The sequence below is a fragment of the Spermophilus citellus genome (genome assembly GCF_964194105.1).
Source record: "Spermophilus citellus genome assembly, chromosome: 10".
In the NCBI taxonomy this organism is placed as follows: Eukaryota; Metazoa; Chordata; class Mammalia; order Rodentia; family Sciuridae; genus Spermophilus; species Spermophilus citellus.
In genome coordinates this window covers 38682263-38704983 of record NC_138197.1, presented here as the reverse complement: position 1 = coordinate 38704983, position 22721 = coordinate 38682263, and the positions used below count along the sequence as shown (strand labels likewise).

The following is a 22721-nucleotide window of genomic DNA, read 5'->3' as shown; positions in this document are numbered from 1 at the left end:
AAAAAAAATGTAACTGTGGTCTTTGTGTTGGGCTTGGCATCCAATTTTTTTAAAAAAGTATATTAATATACTTTGAAAGTATATGAATAGCTAATATATTATATATAAGTGTATTATATATATTCATATACTTAAAAAGTATTGAATATATTTAAAAAGTATATGAATAGTTAATACATTCATAAAAAAAATCTCATCATCATTAGAGAAATATAAATGAAAACCACAATGAGATATCATTACATAAGCACTCTGTTGGCTACAACCAGAAAGAGAAAATGGAATCCTCATACATTGATGTAAAATTTTGGAAAAAGCTAGCAGTTTAGTAAAAGTAAACATAGGTTTACTATACAATCTACCCTCTGCACTCTAGGAACCCATGCAAAAGAAAACATTCACCTGAACACACTGGGCACAAAGCCTCATAACAGCATTACATATAATAATAAAAAACTGGAAGTCAGACTAAAAACAAAACAAAACCCATACAAACTGTATGGTTCCATGTATATGAAATGTCCATAAAGCATATCTGAGATTGACCAGGACTAGAGGGTGAACCAGAGATTAACTTTAAACTTAAAATCATTTTGATATGGCCTTCTTATTCAAACCTCTTACTATCCAGTTAGATCAAACCATCTTTCATATATATTTCTTCCCCTATATTTTTTTCCTGCTTCTACCATGGTGAGAGGTCTCATCACCCAAAGTTGGCTGTCCTGAATCCAAGCATAATGTTTCTGCAGTTCATCCATGTTGCTGGATGTATCAGTTGTTTCTTTTTAGTGCTGTCTAGTATTCCACTGTATGCATACATGGCATTTTGTTCATCCACTCATAAGTTGATGGATATTTGGATTGTTTCTAGTAAACTGAATTACTCCTTTGAGTATAGCAATAGAGTGAAAGTAGAGGTTTTTCTCCTAAAAATTAAGATCACTAAAAAGTTTCCTGCAATATGATTTTTTTTCCTTTTTTGTCTTAACACTAAAACAAGTAATTACAGATTATGAATACATCCCAGAACGTGTATATTTTTCCAGACTAGCTTGTGAACCTAGGTGAGCTATGATCAGTTTTTTTTTTTTTTAAAGAAATCCAGACACCACAGAGTAAATATTATTAACCAAAGGCCTTTAAAAATACTGACATAAGTTGTAGGGTCAACCAACTCATTAATTGTTTTAGTATAGTGACATCTAGTGGCAAAAGTGCTGAAAACAGATCTGCTGTAAATTAAAAGGAAGCCATCTTATGAAAAAATGTCAAAATATGAGGATAAATGGTGGTATTTAGTAGCATTAAAAATATTTTAATTTATCTTTGACTGACATTACTGTTAACTCCTCTCACTGAGGTTTATCTGTTTCACTTCTCATAGTAAATACTAATCTAGACACAACATAAAACTTAACAAGATATTACTATCTTAAGTGTAAGTCAAAGCAGAGCCTTCAGTTGAAAAGACTGAAGAGCAAAGCAACCCCCAACTGTGACAATCTGTTCCAAAAACCTTGTAAATAAAAACTGCATTTCTGTACACATATATTGCCTACTGACATTTTCAGTCAATAAAAATTTTAGAAATTTTTGAAAATGTTTTTTCATCATTTCAGCAGAAAATAATTTATTATCTATCTAAACTTATTCTTTAAAACATTACTTTTCATTTTATTGGCTTTCTGTAAAACTGAATTTTGGTAAAGAATATGTTAAAATTATTTAAAACCTGTGACAGTTTCAGCAGAGTCCTCTACAATGAATTTTCAATGAATCCAAAATTTTAACGTACAGTCATCAAATGTGAATCATAGTTTGAATGACAGAGTTCATCTAATAAGATTAAAAACCTAATAACAGATTTCAAAATACTCTTTAAATAACCACATCTCTTTTTAAAGTATCTAGCTAGACACAGTGGCACATGCCTGTAATCTCAGCAACTCTGGAGGCTGAGGCAGGAAGATTACAAATTCAAGGCCAGTCTCAGAGATTTAGTAAGACCCTGTCTCAAAACAAAGAATAAAAAGTACTAAGGATATATAGCTAATGGTAAAGCACTCTTGGGTTTAATCCCCAGTACAAAAAAAAAGTCTAAAATCATTTTGTTGAGTGATTTCACAGTTCTTGTGATATCAAAAAGCTAATGTTTTCCAAAGCACAGTCCATGGACTCACTTCAGAATCACCTAGAATACTAATCTTACACCCGAACCTACTAACCAGAATCCATGAGGTTGGGGTCCAATAATCACCATTTTTTAAAAAAGTTTCTCCAAGTAGTTTCTTTCCTTCTTTTTAAAATGTTATTTTAGTTGTCAATGGGTCTTTATTTTATTTATATATAGTACTCAAAATCTAACCCAAGGCCTCACACATGCTAGGCAAGTGCTCCTCCACTGAGCTACAACCCCAGCCCTCCAAGTAGTTTCTTATGCACAACAAAGTTTTGGAAATAATTACAGGTTGAACATCCCTAATTCAAAAATCCACAATGCTCCAAAATTTCAAACTTTTTATTTATTTGTTTTAGTTGTCATGGACCTTTATTTTATTTATCTTTATGCGGTGCTGAGAATCGAACCTAGTGCCTCTCACAAGCTAGGCAAGTGCTCTACCACTAAGCCACAACCCCAGCCCCTCAAACTCTTTGAAAATCACATTGGCACTTGAAAAGTTTGATTTCAGAGCATCTTGGACCTATGAAAATATTCCAAACTTTGAAAAATTCAGAAATCTGTAACATTTCTGGTTCTAAGCATTTTGGAAAACTAATATTCAACCTGTACTATCTAACAGATTGCAAATATAAATTATCCTAAGTTTTTCTGATTCTTGTCAATTTTTACTATCTCCATCAGACAGAATAAGCTGTTCCTTACTTTCAGTGCCCAAAAGGATTATTACACTATAACACTTTTCGTGTTAAATTACAATTTATCTGTTAACTATATAATCTCAGCAGACTGTGCTCTCCATGGGAATCATGCTTTTTGGTTTTTGTATGCCTAGCCTAAAAATATCTGATAAATAGCAAGAGCTCAAAAAGAGAATGTGACTTCCACTTCTGCTCCAATTGGAAAACCTTATTACAATCACATCCAAATAATACAAAATTAGCACCAAAATAAGATGTCTAAATGGGGAGGAGAATGGAATTTTTTTTAATTCTGGAAATACCTATAAAGCCTCAGCTTTCCTAAATTAATATTTCAGTCTCAGATGTATATTTAAAAATAGAAGAATTTATATATATGAGAATTTTCTGAAAAGGAGAAAAAATGAAGATGTTTATACTCTATATGTTTATACAGAATTTTATACTCTTCATCCTTAGAATGTTTCCAGGCCATTACTTAGCAGAAACTATTGACAAACCAGAACCTTAGAAGGTTCATTTGTTCATTCTTACTTTCATACTACAGGAATAATTCATTAACTCAGACAGGAAATAATATTGCTTAGAAAGATATATCCTTGGGTATTTATTTTTGTTTAAATTCATAATATAACACATTTAAAATTTAGATAAAGTAAACTAGTACACAAATTGACAGTTATTCTAGTAAGTTAACATTTAATATTGCTTAAAATTAAAAGCAGAACTTAACCTGCATACTTATGATATTTAGGCAAGGAAAAGAAAATCAAAGCAGTACATTCCAAATACGATTTTAAATAGAGAATTTTGGCATAGTCTAATTATTTAGAATTATATCTTTTATTTACATATAAGACTTTAAAGCTGGGCTGGGGATGGGGCTCAAGCAGTAGCACGCTCGCCTGGCATGCGTGGGGCACTGGGTTTGATCCTCAGTACCACATAAAAAAAAATAAGATGTTGTGTCCACCAAACACTAAAAAATAAATATTAAAAAATTATCTTCTCTCTCTCTCTCTCTTTAAAAAAAAAAAAAGACTTTAAAGCTAGGAATACCCATCCCTCAATGATACTTCCTCTATGAAGTATGCCCCAAACTTCTAAACCAAATTAATAGTTCCCTCCTCCATTCATATCTTTTGGGCATAAGGCCAACGTCACTGGTCATATGAGATATTTACCTATCCGAATTGCTCCTGAAACTATATAAGCCCCTAAGGAGTAACTGTCATATTTTTGTATCACCACTGCCCTCATACTATTAGGCACTTAGTAGATGTTTATCAATATGTTGCAGAAAGGAACCAAAGGCTACTGGGCATAGAGCTCTTAAGTAAAAATGAAAGAAGTGGTTCTAGACAGAAAAATATGGATTAAAAAACATTTTTTTAATTATTTATGCTTCTGCTCACAAAGAATTAACTGTTCATATGCCTTCTAGTTATCAATAACTAGAAAACCAGATACAATATATGAAGCACTTTTTTTTTTTAGATATTGTATGACTGGCAGTGCAGTGCAGGATTCTGATCCCTGAGAGAAGGAAAATAAGCTCTACATTTCTCCAGCTTTCTGTTATATAGGCAGTTTCTAGGATATAGACCAGCACAGCTTAGTTTGAGCTAATATAATAAGAATACCATAGAATGGGTGGCTTAACAATAAACATTTGGGCTAGGGATGTGGCTCAAGCGGTGGCGCGCTCGCCTGGCATGCGTGCGGCCCGGGTTTGATCCTCAGCACCACATACAAACAAAGATGTTGTGTCCACCAAATACTAAAAAATAAATATTAAAATTCTCTTTCTCTCTCCCTCTCTCTCACTCTCTCTTTTAAAAAAAAACAATAAACATTTATTTTTCACAGTTTTGACAGCTAGAAATCCAAAATCTAGGTGATGGTAGATTTGTTTTGGATTGCAAATGGCCATCTTCTCGGTGTGCGCTCATGTGGCAGAGAGAGATAGGAAGCAAGTTTCTCTCCCACCTCTTCTTATAAAGGGCACAAATTCCACTCGTAAGCACTCACCCTTATAATCAAATCACCTCCTAGTGGCTTCATTTCCTAATAATATCATACTGGAGGTTAGAATCTCAATCTGTGAATTTTAGGGAGATAACATTCAGTTCATAGAAGGAAGGATATGGGGGGGAAGAAAAAGCCCAGCTGCCTCACTGAGCTGGAGAGAAGACAAGAGTTTGGGGATACTAAAGTGCCTAGATTTACACATCAGAATATAAGAAAGTAAGACAGCACGCCGGAGATCTGCACGGAGTAACCTCAATTCTCTGGATAAACATTAATCTGTGAATTTATGGTAAAATTCCACGAGACTGGAGGAACAATTACAGGAAAGAAGTAAGCCAAACAATTTCTTAAATGCAGACAGGGTTAAGAATACTTCATGTTTCCACCAGCCACAGTAGAGAGACTTCATAAAACACAGGGTAACAGAGTACCCAGAAAGACAGTACTCAGAAAGACAGCATCTTAGTAATAACTAAATTAAACTAGAGATTGATTTAGATGAGCCCCAATAGAACTTAAAAGGAGGGCTGGGGATGTGGCTCGAGCGGTAGCGCGCTCACCTGGCATGCGTGCGGCCCGGGTTCGATCCTCAGCACCACATACCAACAAAGATGTTGTGTCCCCCGAGAACTAAAAATAAATATTAAAAATTCTCTCTCTCTCTCTCTTTCTCTCTCACTCTCTCTTAAAAAAAAAAAAAGAACTTAAAAGGAAGCATAAAAAGGGTCAAATTGATTGTAAGTAACTTATAACTTATATACCAGAACAAAACCCAGTGTCCTTTAAAGCAACATAGCACCAGACTCGGTGTGATGGCATACACCTGTAATCCTAGCAACTCAAAAGGCTGAGGCAGGAGGATCACAAGTCAAAGCCATCCTCAGCAACTTCACAAGGCCCTAAGCAACTCAGTGAGACTTTGTCTCAAAACTGAAAATAAAACAGGCTGAGGATGTGGCTCAGTGGTTAAGAGCCCCCTGGGTTCAATCCCTGATGCCACAAAACAAAGATTAAAGGAATATAGTACTAAAACCCAAAATATACTGTTTGGCATACAATTTAAAAAAAACTTTCCAGACATGCAAATAAGCAGAAAAAATGACCTATAACCACAAGAAAGTTCAATCAACAAAAAACACATTCAGAAATGACAGAATAGCCAGTAGGAAGTTAAAAAAAATTATGATCTATAATCCATAGGTTCAAAAAGCAGAGGAAAACGTAAGTGTTATAAGTAGAAAAAGATATTTAAGCAAGGGGGGTACATCTGAAGCAGAAATGTATGACATTAAAATAACTTGGATGAATTAAGAACAGTATAGACACAATAGGGGGGAAAAGGCCTGCATCTGGAAACACAGCAATCAAAACTATCCAAAGGACGGAAAGGAAAAGACTAAAAGTCAAAACTGAAAGGTATGTTGGTAACCTGTGAGAAAATATCAATTAGTATAACACAGACACTGAGTCCCACAAAAAGGCTGAGATAAGTGGGGAGAAAAAAAACACCTGAATTAATGGCCAAAGTATCTGATAAGAACCTTAAACCTGGAAATCAGTGAACACATGGCATACATTAGTATGAGCTCATTGTTTTCTCTCTATATATATGTAGATATATATATATATATATATATATATATATATATATATATATATTCATACATACATATACATATACAGAGAGAGAGAGAAATAACATGGGTATAAATGTGTGAGTATGTATGTTTATGCACACATATGTAATTCCTAGTACAATCCACTGAAAGGTTCAGGGAGTGGTTTCTAAATACCACTGTCTACTAAAACAATCAGGGTTCCTTTGAGAAATGTCTGACTAGAGACAGGGAACAATGAGATAAGTGTGGAACATTATATTGTTCCAGAAACTAAAGACATGTTCAAAGAATAAAAGAAATATATCTCAGTGGTCAAGTGCCCCCAAGTTCAATCCCTGTTACCAAAAAAAAAAAAAAAAAAAAAAAAAAAAGAAATATATCAAAGGACACAGGAAGTTTGACTAAAGGTGGCACAACTGGACAAATTGGAGGGTTTTTGTGCATGCCTGTTGTCCTAGCAGCTGGGGAGGCTGGGGCAGGAGGATTGGGAGTTCAAAGCCAGCTTCAGCAATGGCAAGGTGCTAAGCTACTCAGTGAGACCCTGTCTCTAAATAAAATACAAAACAGGGCTAAGGATGTGAAGTGGTCAAGTGTCCCCAAGTTCAATCTACAGTACCAAAAAAAAAAAAAAAAAAAAAAAAAAAAAAAGAAAAAAAAAGAAAGAAGAAATCTATTAAAGGACACAGGAAGCTCGACTAAAGGTGGCACAACTGGACAAATCTGGAGGGTTTTTGTTTCTATTTTTTGCAGTACTTGGAATGGAACTCAGTGGCACTCTACAACCAAGCTACACCTCCAGCCTTTTTTCTAATTTTGAGATAGGGTCTCACTAGCTTGTCCAGGCTGGCCTCAAAATTGCAATTCTCCTGCCTCAACCTAGCTAAGATTACAGACATGCACCACCATGCCCAGAAAATCTGGACTATTTGAAGACTGAAAATAAATAACAGTAATCTGAAAAAACAAAAACAGGAGTCCACTGTTCCACATTGATTAAAATAAATGAATAAATAAATAAATGAAGAGAAAGGGAGAAAGGGAAAAGACAAAGGGAGGAGAGAAAGCTCTCTTACAGCAGTATGCAAATTAATAAATGAAGAAATTATAATTTTTTTTAAAAAATCACCATTTGGCAGAAAACACAGTAGAATTAGTTTAAAGCAAGAAATATCAATAGGTATTATGAATGGTGAAAAAATGAGATTCATAGTCTCACAGTATCACTTCAAAAACTAAGTGATTATTAAAAAAATAACAACAAGTGTTCAACAAAACTGGGCAAAAAAATGACATTTTCAGATAGATAAAGTCAGGGTTTTTTCCCCAGCTGATCTGCACTGCAAGGAATACTAAAAAAAAAAAAAAAAAGTTCTTTGCACTAAAGAATAAATGGCATCCAACAGGAACTTTTTCTCTTAATTTCTCTAAAAGATGATTGTTTGAAACAAATACATGTGCATAAAATTACTGTAGGATTTCTAATATATATATAACACTATATATGACAGATAAAGCACAAAAAAGTGGAGGTGTTATAACAGATAAAGCACAAAGAAGTGGAGGTGAATGAAACCATATCATTGAAAGGTTCTTACATGTTATGCCAAGTGACAGAATAGTAACTCTCAGTGAACTCTGATAAATAAAGGATACATATTGTAATCCCTAGGGCAATCACTTAAAAAATGATACAAAGAAGTACAAATAAAGCAAATAAAGGAACTAAAATGGAATACTAAAAAAATATTCAATTGATCAAAAGGCTGGAAAAGAGTGAAAAGAATCAAGAACATAATAGAAAATGAAGAGGAAAATAGTAGACTTATATCCAATCTTATCAATTTTGCACCACTAATTAAAAGGCAGACTGTTAGCCTAGATACAAAAGCAAGACCCTACTATTCTATACTTTCTACAAGATACTTTAAATATGAAGACATAACTAGGTAAAAATAAGTAAAATAATGGTAAAAACTATGCAAACGATAAGAAAGTTATCAATATAAAACAATACACACTATGAGATGGAGTAATACCACAAATAGAAGGACATGTTCATGATGATGGAAGATCAATTTATCGATTTTTTTTTTGGTACACTGAGCCACATCCCCATCCCTTTTTTATATTTTTACTTAAAGACAGGGTCTTGTTGAGTTGCTCAGGACCTAAATTGCTAAGGCTGGCTTTGAACTCACAATCCTGTTTTAGCCTCTTGAGTCACTGGGATTACCAGCATGCACCACGATGCCTGGTCAATTTATGAATTGTTAATGTGAATATGTCTAAAAACAGAATTCCAAAATACTTATGCAAAAACTAACAATAGGGCTGAACGCTGTGGTGCAGGCCTGTAATCTCAGTGGCTCGGAAGGCTGAGGCAGGAGGATGGCCAAGTTCAAAGCCAGCCTCAGCCACTTAGCCAGGCCCTAAGTAACTCAGTAAGACCCTGCCTCTAAACAAAATATTTGAAAAAGAGCTTGGGGGCTGGGGTTGTGGCTCAGTGGTAGAGCACTTGCCTAGTACATGTGAGGTATGTGTTTGATCCTCAGCACCACATAAAAATAAATAAATAAAGTAAAGGTATGTGTCCATTTACAACTAAAAAAATGCAGAACTTAAAGTAACAATACATGGCTGTACTGACTAGCTCATAGCTAAAGAAATAAGACTAGAAGTTGAAACTGATGCTAGTGACTTATGATCATTTTGATGTCTATATTTCAAAACACTTTAAGTTCTTAGAACTTTGGTTCTCCAAAAGAGTTATGCAGAGAAGAACAGAAGCTAATGAGCAAACAGAAAAGTACATTACATGGTGGGTGGGGGGGACTGGGTCATGACGCTAAAGGAAGGTAGAATTAGTAAGTAAAGTGAATGTTCAATATGGAAAAGAGGAGGACATGAACTAAGAAAATCATTAGGCATGAAAAGAGAACACTAATTGTCCTCCAAAGAAGCAAATATCAATAAAACAACAAGCATGAGGCAGAAAGGATGCAGGAAAAAACAACATGTGGTAGCCATGCAGTAAGTTTGGAAGTAGAGATTTATAAAACAGAAAGCATAGTAGCCTGGAGGAGCAATGGAGTGAAATGAAAATATTTTACTTTTCTGTTTTAAATATGGAATGATTTGTATATCTGAACAAAAGTAGTTCACTAAGCTAGATGCTAGAGAAAATGCAAATATAGAAGCAACATCCCAGGAAACAGAAGAGTAAAACAGAAGTATTAAATATCAGAGAAAGGCACAGAAACCTCTGAGATTTAAGGAAAGAAACAGTAATGAGGCATGCAAAGAGATTTACTAGAGTGAGGAAAAAAGTGAACCAGCTCACTGGTTTAAAGTGACCATTCACCTGGTACTTCCCTCTTTTCTGAGTAAGGCTAACACTGTGCTGGTTAATAGCCATACTTCAAAGATTAAATGAAGAGTTATTACACACAAAAATAAATCTACAAGGTAATCAGGAATAATTTTTTAATTAATTATAGTCTTTGAGAGAAAATAGTCTTAGGATCAACCTGGGCTTAGAAGTTACTTTTAAGCCATGGCTCTGATTAAGATCCATTCTCTAAGCCCCTACTTGGTATACCTTTTTCCAATTCAGTGATAAAGTCTGACAGCTAGTAGAGGCAGATGTCTGATGAATGCAAAGATTTTGCACCTTTATTTGTCTGCATGACAGAAGTGTAATTGAGAAGAATGTGAGGAAATTAATCATTTGAAATCTCACTCCCTCATGTACTCTTTTTTGTTCTTTGTAGTGCCAGGGTTTGAACCCAAGCCTTGCACGTGCTAGGCAAGAGCTCTACCACAGAGCTACATCCCTAGTCTGCATGCTCTTTTCCCCTTTCTCATCACTTCATTCTCCCCCAGCTACAATCTCAAGTACTAATTCTTAGTATTTCATATGACTTGAGATCCTTCATTGTGGTTCCATGAGATTTTGTTCTACCAAGAAAAGACAGGTTCTTTTCAATTATTAAAGTCTATTTCACATGTGTCATGTCCTTCACCACACTCAGATTGCCCAACAATGCTGCTTAGTGTCATTTAAACATCTATACTCAATGTGCTTGATTTACTTTGTTGGTAACAAGGACAGTCCCTTCCTTAGGCAGTAAGACAATTCCTTATGTTGATTCAAGGTCACTGACAAAAATGATAAGTCAGTTATAAAGAATTTCATATGCATATGTATGTATGCATATATTCATCCAAAAATTAACAGAATAACTTTCATTTTTACATAAAATATCAACAATATTGTCTTTCTCTTGAAAACATTTCATTTCATTAGAATGACAAACTACAGTGGCTTCACTAAAAAATGAGTGGATAAATTTTAAGAAATCTATAACACCTTAGAATCTTACTAGCTTACATCAAACTGACATTTTGTGTTTGTGTTTGTCATAGCTATTTATTGCCATTTTCTAATTTTCTAATCCTTAATTTCCTATTAAATGCTTTACACGTCAAAATAAATTGCTAAATTCAGAGATTGCCATGAAAAAGAAAAACCCTTTTGACTTAAACGAGAGAGGAACAGACATTTGGACTATAAAGTCTAAATTATACTCCAGGGTATTTATGCAAAAGGGTTAAAATCAAAGAAAGAATCTGCTTGCTTATTAAAAATGCAAACATTACCTCAGTCATACAAATAGCCCCAAACTCCCCAGCCACTGCCTCTGCAGATCACCCACCAGCATTACTATTACATCATGTGACATTATGGAACAATAGTGAACTCTGTGTAACATTTGAATATATTGTTTTGAAAGAATAAACTGTCATTAAGTTGAATAAAAGCTTCTGAAATCAAACCTGGGGGGTACAGCCTTCACTATGTGGCCCTTTTTACTACTTTGAGAAATAGCCTCATCCTGAAAGCAGTAAAGGGGGGAAAAAAGAGATCAGAGTATAAAGGCGACAGTGATGAGTGGCCCTAGCAGCCTCCTAGCAGACAGAGGGCAGGGTTTTAAATTACCACGCAGAACAATGTCTAAGCAGGAGGCTCTGCAACAAATATGCTGCACCTTAAAACTCAGAACAACATCACTTTCACCATACTATTTCCTCTCATAGCCTAGAGAGTTAAATGATAGGCTTTGCTAAAACTGGAAACTGAGTCATATCCTATATACAAAATAGTTGAAACTAGGTGTCCTGATGCCATCTTAAGATGGGCTATCACTATAGCTACATGACTTTAGGCTATGTAAACTAAGTCAATCTATAAAATGGAAAAAATGGTAACTATCACAAAAGTATTGAGGGCATTTTCAGCCATTATTATCATAACTGTATTTATTTATCTCTACCCATTTTCTTTTCCCTTTGCTTATATTTTCTAATCATGGTCCAAAAGGTTTCTTCTTCCCAAGTGAAAGATGAGTATTACTGTAAATGCACACTGGCTTATTTCTGCCTGTAGTCTGGTCACAGTCACATGTTGCCATTTCTAGAATCCCACCATTCTCAAACAATTTCTTTTTTTTTTTCTTCTTCCTGTTTTGGAATTGAACCCAGGGGTGCTTTACCACAGAGCTACATCCTACATCCCAAGCCCTTTTTATCTTGAAACAGGTCTCACTAAATTACCCAAGCTGGCCTGGAACTTGCGATTTTCCTGCCTCCGGCTCCCCATTGCTGGGATTGCAGGTTTGCACGTATGCCTGGCTCATCAAGTGATTTCTCTACCTTCCTTAGGCAAACACCAGAAAACCTCTTAACAGTCACCTGTGCCTCACTATTTTCAACCACTGAGCCACATCCCCAGCCCTGTTTATATTTTATTTAGAGACAGGGTCTCGGTAAATTGCTTAGGGGCTTGCTAAATTGCTGAGGCTGGCTTTGAACTTGCAATCCTCCTGCCTCAGCCTCCCAAACCACTGGAATTACAGGTGTGTGCCATCAACATTTCTATATAACAAAGGCACGAAGCAGTAAGAAACAATACAAGGGCAATATAATTAGTTGATGGCAAAATCCCAATTAAAACCCAACTATCAATGCAACCAAGTTCAGTTGCATAGCATTGTGTTACATTAACCATATCACATTAATTATTAACATTTATGGTTGATGATGTTAATGATGAATTTAAATCTGAGGTTAGCTTTACTATTAAGTGGTATTTGGCATTAACCAAATCTTCTAGATACTTTCCTTATTAATCAGTTTATTATCATAAAGTATTGATTATTTCAAATGATGAAAAAACTAATCCCAGAAAATTATTTAGTGTATCTCAAAGTTCTGTTTGTTTTGAGTAGTTTCCTAAGGTGAAGACAAGAATTAATCACATAATTGGGCTGGGGTTGTGGCTCAGTGAAAGAGTGCTTGCCTAGCACATGTGAGGCACTGGGTTTGATTCTCAACACCACATAAAAATAAATAAATAAATAAATAAATAAATAAATAAATAAATAAATAAATAAATATAAAGGCATTGTGTCCACCTACAACTAACAAATATTTTTTTTTTAATTGGTCACATAAGGTCCCACCTAGGACTGTAAGAAATTGGGAGGTGAGAGGATGGAGATGGGGAATGAAAGGAAGATGGGGAATGAAAGGAAGATGGGGAATGAAAATTTGCGGCTGTAGGTAGTACTCTGTGCAATTCCAAAAGGGATGGATTAGAGAATACAACTCTTAAGTTTCTAAAGTAAAAGCTAGGTCAAAGTACATTCTACCATCATGTATATCTAAAAAAGAACAAACAAAAAAAGATAAAGGTTATGTCTTTTAATCTGTCTGAACAAGTACAGCTGGAAATTTCATTAATGTTCGTTTCTTTGGAGACTCATGTTCCTCAAAATAATAAAAACTAATAAGATGGATAATAGGATATCAAAATCTAACTCTGAGGCCACTCACCTGTAAAGCAGATGAAACTCTGGGAAGATGATATATGGATAATTAAATAGCACATTTGTCTTAAGTACAGTATGGGACAGTGCAATTAATATAGGACTTGATATCAGTGAAGAAGATTCAAGTTCAATCTCTGCTTGCCAGCTGTCTGATCTTGCACAAATTATTCAAATAATTAAATAGATTTTAATTCAATTTAATTCAAAAATTAAATGGATCTTATGTGGGGAACATTTTAATACAAACAGTTTTATATAAGTGTATGTTTTATATTATATGATACCAGGTCGTTATGACCTGGGTCTCCTTTCCAAAACTCATGCTGAAACTTAATCCCCAAAAATATATTCTAATGGATTGGGAGATGGGGCATTTGGGAAGGGATTAGGATTAAATGAGGTCATGAGGATGGGAACCTAAGACTGCATTAATGTCTTTGTTACAAAAGGAAGAGGGAGCAAGCTATGTGATATCCTTCACCATGTCATGACCTAACATATAAGTCCTCACTAGATGCCACGCAGGTAGCAGTGTCAAGCTCTTGGATTTCCAGAACTGTAAGGTAAATAAATCCTTTATAAATTACCCAGTCCGGCTGTGAACTGTGCCACAAGCCTATAATCCCTACTACTCTGGAGGCTGAGGCAGGAGAATCACAAATTCAAGGACAGTGTGGACAACATATCAATACCTTGTCTCAAAATATAAAATAAAAAGGGCAAGAAGTATAGCTCATTGATAAGAGTGCCACTGGGTTCAATTCCAAGTACTGAAAAAGTAAACAAATAAATTACCCAGTCTTTAGTATTAAGTTATAGCAACAGAAAACTAAGGTGCAGGTTAAATAAACTGGGCCTTACAATTCATGGTTTTCTCATTTGGTGATGGACATGGGATTGAGGGGAGGAGGATGCCTGAGGAACTACAGCATAAATACTGTTCACTTAACAGAAAAATCATTTCTACCACTTAATGCAGATATAAAAACAATAAAGTTATGGCCTTCATATGACCTCAAAATACGCTTATCAAGTGGGTGCTCTTGCCTCTCATAAATACATTCTGATGCAAAATACTTGCCAGAATTAATTATAAATGCATCAGTGGTTGTAAAAGTTTTTCTGTGGGTCTAAACTAATCAAGCCATAGCCTAGATCACAAATAAGAATTAAAATCTTTTCAGGGAAATACAATAGGGAAGGGCCAACTCTAACACTATTCATTCATTACTCAGTCCCTACTGTACATTAGGCTCTATTTCAAGTGTTGGGGATTCAATTTTAACACATAGAAAGTTTTTTCCATAATGGAGTTCATATTACAGCAGAAAAACACGAGTAAACAAATTTATAGTAGAGGTCAATGGTGACTGAATGCTGCAGAAAAAAAAAAAACAAGCAGAGAAAAGGGCTATAATTTGAAATAGGGTAACCAAGGAAGGCTTCATGGAGAAGATGCCATTTAAGGAAAGACCCAGAGAGAGAATAATGGAGTCATATAAACCTCTCTGGCAAGTTCACATAAGACAAAATGCAACCCCTTACCTTTCAAAAGGGGCTGGAAAGTTGGAATCTCTTGTAACTTGATGACATCAGGATCATTGCTGACATTCCGTGAGGCCTGAGAGCCCTGAGCTACAACCACAATATCATCCATCTTGGCTCTATGCTTAGCTGGAGAAGGAGTCACTGAAAATAAAGTTACACTGCTCAGGAACTGCATAGTAGCACTCTGCTTCACCACAGCTGTTTTCAATGTAACAATTAGAGTATTTTTACATCATAAAACCTAGATTTTTTTTTAGGTAGGAGGATGAATTCTCGGAGAACCTCTATTTTCTGTGGTATTAAAAAAACCCAAACATTACAGGAATATAACATGTATGAACTTTCACAACTAAACATTTTATTATTCAGTACACTAAAATATAGGCAGGTTGTGTTTTAAACTTTTCCTTTGATTCCCCTGATCCTTCTGACATATGTCCCTATTTTACAAATGAGGAAATGAGTGTACAAAATTTGGCTGTGATTTGACCAAGATCAATACTAGGAAAAGTTAGAAAAGAAACTGGGAATGCATGGGTTGTTGGTGCAAATAGGGTTGCAAAGCTATCTACCTTATCACAGCCCGCCAGGTGTGTTTATAATAGAGTCTAGTCATGGGGAAAGCCCCTGGTCTCAACTCAGATGATAGATCTATTCTTGAAACTCCAGTCCCTTTACCTCTGTTACAGCATTACTCCATGGACAGAAACAATCAACAGGTCTATTCTAGGCTGAGGCAAAATTCAGAAGTTTGGAGAACCGCTACAGAGGCAGGTCAATTTCAGGATCCTTAGGAAAATGGAATCCATTTGGAGGAAAGAAATTCAAACCATAAAGGATTCCCAAACCAAGACCTGCCCCCCAAACATCTTCCTGGTTAGGGCAAGAATGAATTCTTGAAGTGTGTTACATTCTAGAGGGGTAGTATTCTCAAGTTTATCATGGCCATGTCTCAAAGGTGCATCCAGGAGATGTTACTGAACTGCTTTGCATTCTGGAATTTGGTCTCCTGATTCTTGGCATTCACTCTTTTAGAAAAACCTCTGTGGGGCTGGGGCTATGGCTCAGTAGTGGCGCACTTGCCTGGCATGTGTGAGGCACTGGGTTTGATTCTCAGCACCACATATAAATAAAATAAAGGTCTATCAACAACTAAAAAAAGAAAAAAGAAATCTTTGCTACTTTTATTCCTCTTCAAGAAAGATTTCTTAATCACTTTTGGCAAATCACCTAACATTTTATAAAAGCAATGACAAAAATCTTTCCCATTATAAGTGTGATTCCTCCTTCCCCAGACTCCAGTGGAGAAATACCTTCTTCACAACATTCTAACTGGCCTCTATTATCTTATCCTTAAAATGAAGGTACTGTAAAGATTAAACAAACATATGTAAAGCACTTGAGGGAATAGGCAAATTCTAACATCAGGCATGAACCTATGATGTTAGTTCACGGGTGAACAACGAAATTAAAAATGCCACCCCCCTTTCCCCAAACTGCTTCTGACCTGAGGGGCAAGAAATTGAGAGGCAGCCATTATTACTGTGTTTGTTATAACATATGATATTCTGAGGAAAGAATGTTAACAAAGCTAGTTGATGTTGCTCACCTTTAAAAGCTGTTCCAACATAACCCCCCCAGAACTCAGGTCTGAACTAATCCTGAAGGACATCCTTCAAAGTGAATAATCCCTAGATCTGTTAGCTTCTACTTTTCAGAATGACAAATTCTACCAGGAACAGAGCAATTCTAAAACCAGGACACTTTATAGGTCTCAGAGTTAATTAGAATTAGCAGGCCTGAAGCTTATTCAGAGCATTCCTAGCAGTCCCAGGATTTGTGGAGAACAAAAAAAAAAAAAAAAAAAAAAAAAAAAAAGGGAGGGGGGGAATGTTCCTCAATTAAACACCTTTTTTTTTTTTTTTTGAGCACTCACTATATTCTCAGCATAGTAATTTTCCCATTCCTACCTCAAACTAAAAAAATATGGACAGGAGGAGAATAGAAGAGTTTGCCATTTGACCAACTTCTATACTATCAGAAAAGAAGCCAAGACACCTGAGGGGAAAAGGCAGTTTCTGGAAACCTTTACATCCAAAGGTTCAGGGAAACTGTACAGCTATCGCACATCTTTTCTAAAAAGAACCCGCTAAAACCCGTTTTTAAGAAAGCCTGTTTTGGAGGTCCTGTTTATGATCCATCCATTGTGTGAACCGAATCTCAGTATCTCAGTCGCCAATACTAGAGCCAAAAATTAATCAGGTCGTTGTTAAAAGATGACACTGCAGCTGAAGAAACGGCTGTTTTTAAAATTAATAATGGGCCTCGGCGCCTGCGTTGGCTTAGGGGAAATCAAGGCTAGGACAGACGGTTACTTTTTTTTTTTTTTTTTTAAGGAAGCATGGTGAAGGCTTTCTACGCGCTGCCGCCGGCCGTCCTGGGAGGCAGCCTGCTCGCGAGCAGACCAGCCGGCTGGAGGAGAGCAGGAAGTTAGGGCACCGACCTGAGGAGTTCAGATCGTTGGGTCGGCTCTCGGCCTCGGAGCTCTGCTCACTGCCCATGGTGCCAGCAGCGGTGGCAGCGGAAGAACGCCGGGCGAGGCAGTGACCGCTCTGGCGACAGGGCAGGGACTGGGGACCGGGACGGGGACGCTAGACAGTCTGGGCGCCGCGGTGAAGCCGGGAAGATGCGCCCAGTCCGCGCAGGGACCGGGGCGGCCAGGATAAGGGGCCCTATTTGGGGAACAGACGTGCGAAGAGGCGCGGCGCGGATACACGCTGCTCGCCCTCTTTCCTTCCGAGAGCCCTAAATGAAAAGGCGGGGGGACACCAGCATTGCGGCGTCTGCGACCGGCGGGCGGCGCCGCTTTCACTCACTGGCTCGAACCCCGCAGCTCGCTCCTTCCGGGACGCGGATTGGCGGCTCCGGCGACTCGAGGCCTTCAGTTCCGGGTTATGAGGTGCCCCCACCGCACCCCACCCCACTGCCAAAGGGAGGGAAGAGGAAATCAGCTCCCCGGCCTAGAATGGTGTCTCCTTAAAGGGCCCGTCCACCTCTAAGAGCCTGACCGCCTCAAAGCTAGAACTGGCCTAAAAGGGTAAGCCCTTTCCTACTGTAAAGATGCGTCACCTTTAAGCACCACCCACACATTGAGCATTCTCACACCCATATACTAGAACGACTTTACAAAATAGGTATTTTGAAGTCTGTTTTACAAATGGAGAAAGAATGGTGCTACATAAACCTAGGATGCAAATCCTCAACCGTCCGGATGGAAAGCTTTGAAAACTGGGAGTTTGGAAGTGGAAAATCACACACACACACACACAAAATATTAAGAGAGGGTGAAGGAAATAACTGGAAATGAGATGAAAATAACAAATTGAAAATGCTGATCACCTAATTAGTGTGAGTGTGCATCTTCAAAGGTAAGTAAATGATCCTATATCATAGGCACTCTCTGGGCGTCTTGACAATTACCAGGTTACTCTGGAACTAGCAACAGGTGAGCAAGAAATGCAAGTAATGCAAAATGGCAGATTTGGCGGTTGGAGGATGTAAACTAGCAATGCAATGCCATCAAGGAGTTGGGTGCCCTAGGATTCTCAGGACTTTGCAACTTATTTTATACTGTTTCCTTCAAGAAATTACAAGCCAATACCTTGAGATTTTATATGCATAAATACTATTTCAGGAATGTCGAATTGACTAAACGATGTTTAAGTCTACTCCTCTATATCACAGGTGTGTCCCCTATTTTACCTCATTTAGTTTTAATGAAATTTGATTTCATAATGTTAAGAGCTGTCTGATTTCAAACTTGGTGCTCTTTCCTCTAATTTGTTTGCAATGAGAAAATTGCAAACAAATGTTAAGTTCAGTGTTCTAAGAGAATATGAAGATAGAACTAAAAACTGCCTGAGATCAGAGTAGGCTCCTAAAAGGTGGTGAACCTATATTCTTGAGGTTCACATAAGCCTCAAGGGATAAGGGATTAGGAAGGACTCACTAAGCAGGTAAACCATTTCCTCCTGGAGAGCCCTTTGCTAGCCTTCCAGATCTGCCCTCCCTTAAGAGTGAGAGAGGAGATAAAAGGGGAGTGGAATAAAGACTCATTCTAGTTCTTGTCCCCTCTCTTCCACATCAAAGTGTGTTTGTTTTGTGTCCCATACTCAACCCATAGTGGCATTATGATGTTGTTTATGCTTCCCTTTGGGTGACTATTTCATTTTAAAAGAGAGGTTCTGTCCCATCTCCTGATGAATGGAGAAATAAAATTGGTACATGCATATAGTGCAATATTATTTGGCCAAAAAAGGGAGTAAGTGCTAATAAATTCTTCTACATTGATAAGCCTTTTTTCAATCAGCATCATGTTTTCAAGTTTTATCACAGAAGCCCATATATTGGACTGGGGATGTAGCTCAGTGGCAGGGTGCTTGCCTAGCATGTTCTAGATCCTGGGTTCCATCCCCAGCGCTGGAATGGGGGGAAAAAAAGGCATATTGCCACATATTGTAATTCCATTTACATGACAGGTCCAGAAGAGGCATTACAGGTATAGAATAGATCTGTTGTGGCCTAAAGCTGAAAAGGAAGCTGAGGGGGATAAAGGGAGTGATTACTAATGGGATATGGGGGCTTCTTTCTGAAGATGTGGGAAATGTTCTAAAATTTATTGTGATGGTGGTTATACAACTATTTTAAAAACCACCGATATGTACACTTTAAACGGGTGGATTGTGTGTTATGTAAATTTATCTCCATAATGTTCTATTCAGAAAAAGGATATCTGAAAATGTAATGCCCTTATTGACTAACTCAATATTTACAGGAGGCTGCAATGTGCTGGGGGCTTGTTAGAGTCTAAGATAAGAAATCCAATAAACCCCAGGCCCTGTCCTTAGGAAACTTACATCCTGGTGGCAAGAAAATGAAATGAGTGTTTTTATAAGGATTCTAATGGTGGAACTTTATAGAAGTAGGAAACATTTGGGATTGATGCCTTTTAGCACCCCTAAAATCACTTCCACATGAGTAGCAAGTTGTGTTTGTTATTGTATGTGTGATAATGAACAACTGAACAGTCTTTTCAAGTTAATAAAGTACTTTCATATATATATTAGCCTCATGTGACCTGCCTATAAAGTAGAAACTACTTCCTTAATTTTACAGAGAAGTGATTTAGGTCACACAACTAATTAGTGAAAAAACCAGGACTCAAATTTTCTAAGACTTTTTCAAATTAACTACCTGGCAGTCCCATCCATCGGGTCTCCCAAGCCAGAAATCTGTTTACCTTTACCACTACCCCAACCAGTCGCTAAGTCCTGGAAAGCCTGTCTCTTCTATATCTGTACCCTTTGAGGGGCTCATCAATTCTTCCATTTTCTGGAAGACACAAGGACTCTGACCTCACCTCCTTCAGTATATTCTCCATGGGCAGGCAGAGAGAAATTTCCAGAATATTAATTGTTTTTTCTGATTAATATTCTCTGTTCCTCTCTGTATATAGGCAATGTTCATGCCAGGTGGACTGAATTTCTAAATAGTCGTGCTTTTTCCATATGGACTAGTTAGCCTTTTCCTCCCAATCTAGCTAAGTGAATTTCATCCTAAGGAATGTTAAACCTAAAAAGATTTAACCTAGGTATCCCTTTCTGAAAGGCCCACCTCTGAACTTCCATGGTTAGCAGCTTCCATCATAACATTTATTCTTTCCATAACCACTGGTTTTCTTGTCTGTCTCTACTGAATTACAAACATCTTGAAGGTAGAGCTCATGTCTTATTGTTCTTCAATTTTCCTTACAGGCACTTAATCATGTTTTCTTTCTTTTTATTTTTTATTTGTTGGAATTATAGAAGGACAGTATGGCTTTTTAAAATTTATTTATTTATTCTAATTTGTTATACATGACAGCAAATGCATTTCAATTTATAGTACACATATGGAATACAAATTTTTATTTCTCTGGTTGTATACAAAGTAGAGTCACACCATTCCTGGTTCAAAAATGTGTCATTTTGGAGGTATGTCTGGGGGTGGGAGTGAGGGGAACAGTGATTTAGTAACAAACTTCTACAATCTATGCACATTTTCCATTGTTTGGCAACAAATATATTTTAGTTAAACATTTACTGAAGGGCTGCAGTAGGGGCTCTAGAGGTAGAGCATTTGCCTGGCACGTGTGAGGCCCTGGGTTCAATCCTCAGCACCACATATAAATAAATAAATACATGTACCTAGGATAATGATGTCCATCTCATTCCACCATCTATAGCCCCATGCTCCCTTCCTCCCCAACAGCATACCCTTGTTTTATTTTATTTTTATGTGGTGCTGAGGATTGAACCCAGTGCCTCACACGTGCCAGGCAAGCACTCTGCCACTGAGCTAGAGCCCCAGCTCTTAATCATGTTTTCTGAATAAAATACTTTTTAAAAATGCCTTTACATAGATGGGACTTCTAGCTCTCAAGAGAAGAGGATTAATAATCTTCAAGCAATGAGGCAACAATGGATATGGTTTCTAGTTTAAACACCTGTTTCATATCAATAAAAACTCTTCCTTAATCATTATTTTTGTCCTTTGTTCACTGTTGTCACTTCAACAATAACAGTTCATTGTATCAAAACACTAATCTGAATTTTTTTTTTAAATTTTGGTACTGGGAATTGAAACAAAGGGTGCTCTACCACTGAGCTATATCTCTACCCCTTTTTATTTTTCATTTTGAGACAGGGTGTTGCTAAGTGGCGTAGGGCCTCAAAAAACGGTTGAGGCTGTCCTTGAACTTGGGATCCTCCTATCTCAATCTCACCAGTCCCTGAGATTACAGGAGTGCTCCACCATGCCTGGACAATCTGACATTTCTAATGATGGAAAGGTCTACTAGGATGGACTTACACAACAGCCCCAACAACAGAGATAAATGCACAAATGCATCAATCAATCCCTTACTGTATAAGGACAGTAACTTCGGTGGAAAATCACTCTGGAGTTACTTTTCTTTGGTAACCCTTTGAAACCAAGATGTGGCAACATTATTTTAAGTGGAGAGTAGGTCATCCTCTGAATACAGCTAGTCCAGTCAGTTTCACAGACTATTGTTGACAAGTTTTCTCTGACAATATATACCTCCTATAGCTATTGGTTAAAACTAGGGTGTAGCTGTTGGCTGTATAAGCCTACATTGCATAATGTTTCAGGTTCCATAGCTCTTTCACACCAAAGTAAATATATTGTCAAAGGTTAAACCATTTGGCAGAGTATGTCAGTGGTTAAAAAATATGTCATTTGGGAGATATATCTGGGGGTGGGAGTGAGGGGAGCAGTGATTTAGTAACAAACTTATGTGCAATCTATGCACATTTTCCATTTTTTGGCAACAAGTTAAATATTTACTGAGATATTGCAGTAGTGGCTCAGTGGTAGAGCACTTGCCTGGCATGTGTGAGGCCCTGGATTGAATCCTCAGCACTACATATAAATAAATAAATAATATAAAAGATCCATTGACAGCTAAGAAATATTTTTTAAAAAAATTTACTGAGCACCTATTACATACCAAGTACTAAGCTAAGTGTTAGGGATACAATTTTAACTATAACATGTTGTTTTCAACATCATTATTAGCCACACCTAAAAACAGTAAATCTTGAAGAAAATCGCATGCTTTCCTCCAGGTTTGCAGGGCACATAATATTTAACTCAAGAATTGTCGAATCTAATTGAAGACTCTCCATTA

General features: G+C 36.9%; 1 protein-coding gene across 4 annotated transcripts in view; it reads right to left on the bottom strand.

The window, feature by feature from the left end:
• The window catches only part of BORCS5 (BLOC-1 related complex subunit 5), a 117762-nt gene extending 99745 nt beyond the window's left edge, over positions 1-18017 (bottom strand). Inside the window, exons 1-2 of one of the 4 annotated variants that reach the window (XR_014024141.1) lie at positions 17475-18017; positions 14969-15112 (exon numbers count right to left, since the gene is read on the bottom strand). Coding sequence is in view for 3 of the 4 variants with exons in the window: in XM_081310684.1 (XP_081166810.1) it covers positions 14969-15112; positions 17475-17532 (202 nt within the window). In the remaining variant the exon portion in view is untranslated. The remainder of the gene's footprint in view (positions 1-14968; positions 15113-17474) is intronic. The other 3 variants (XM_081310684.1, XM_081310682.1, XM_081310683.1) reach the window with 3 other exon arrangements.
• Between the last annotated feature and the right edge of the window lie 4704 nt (positions 18018-22721).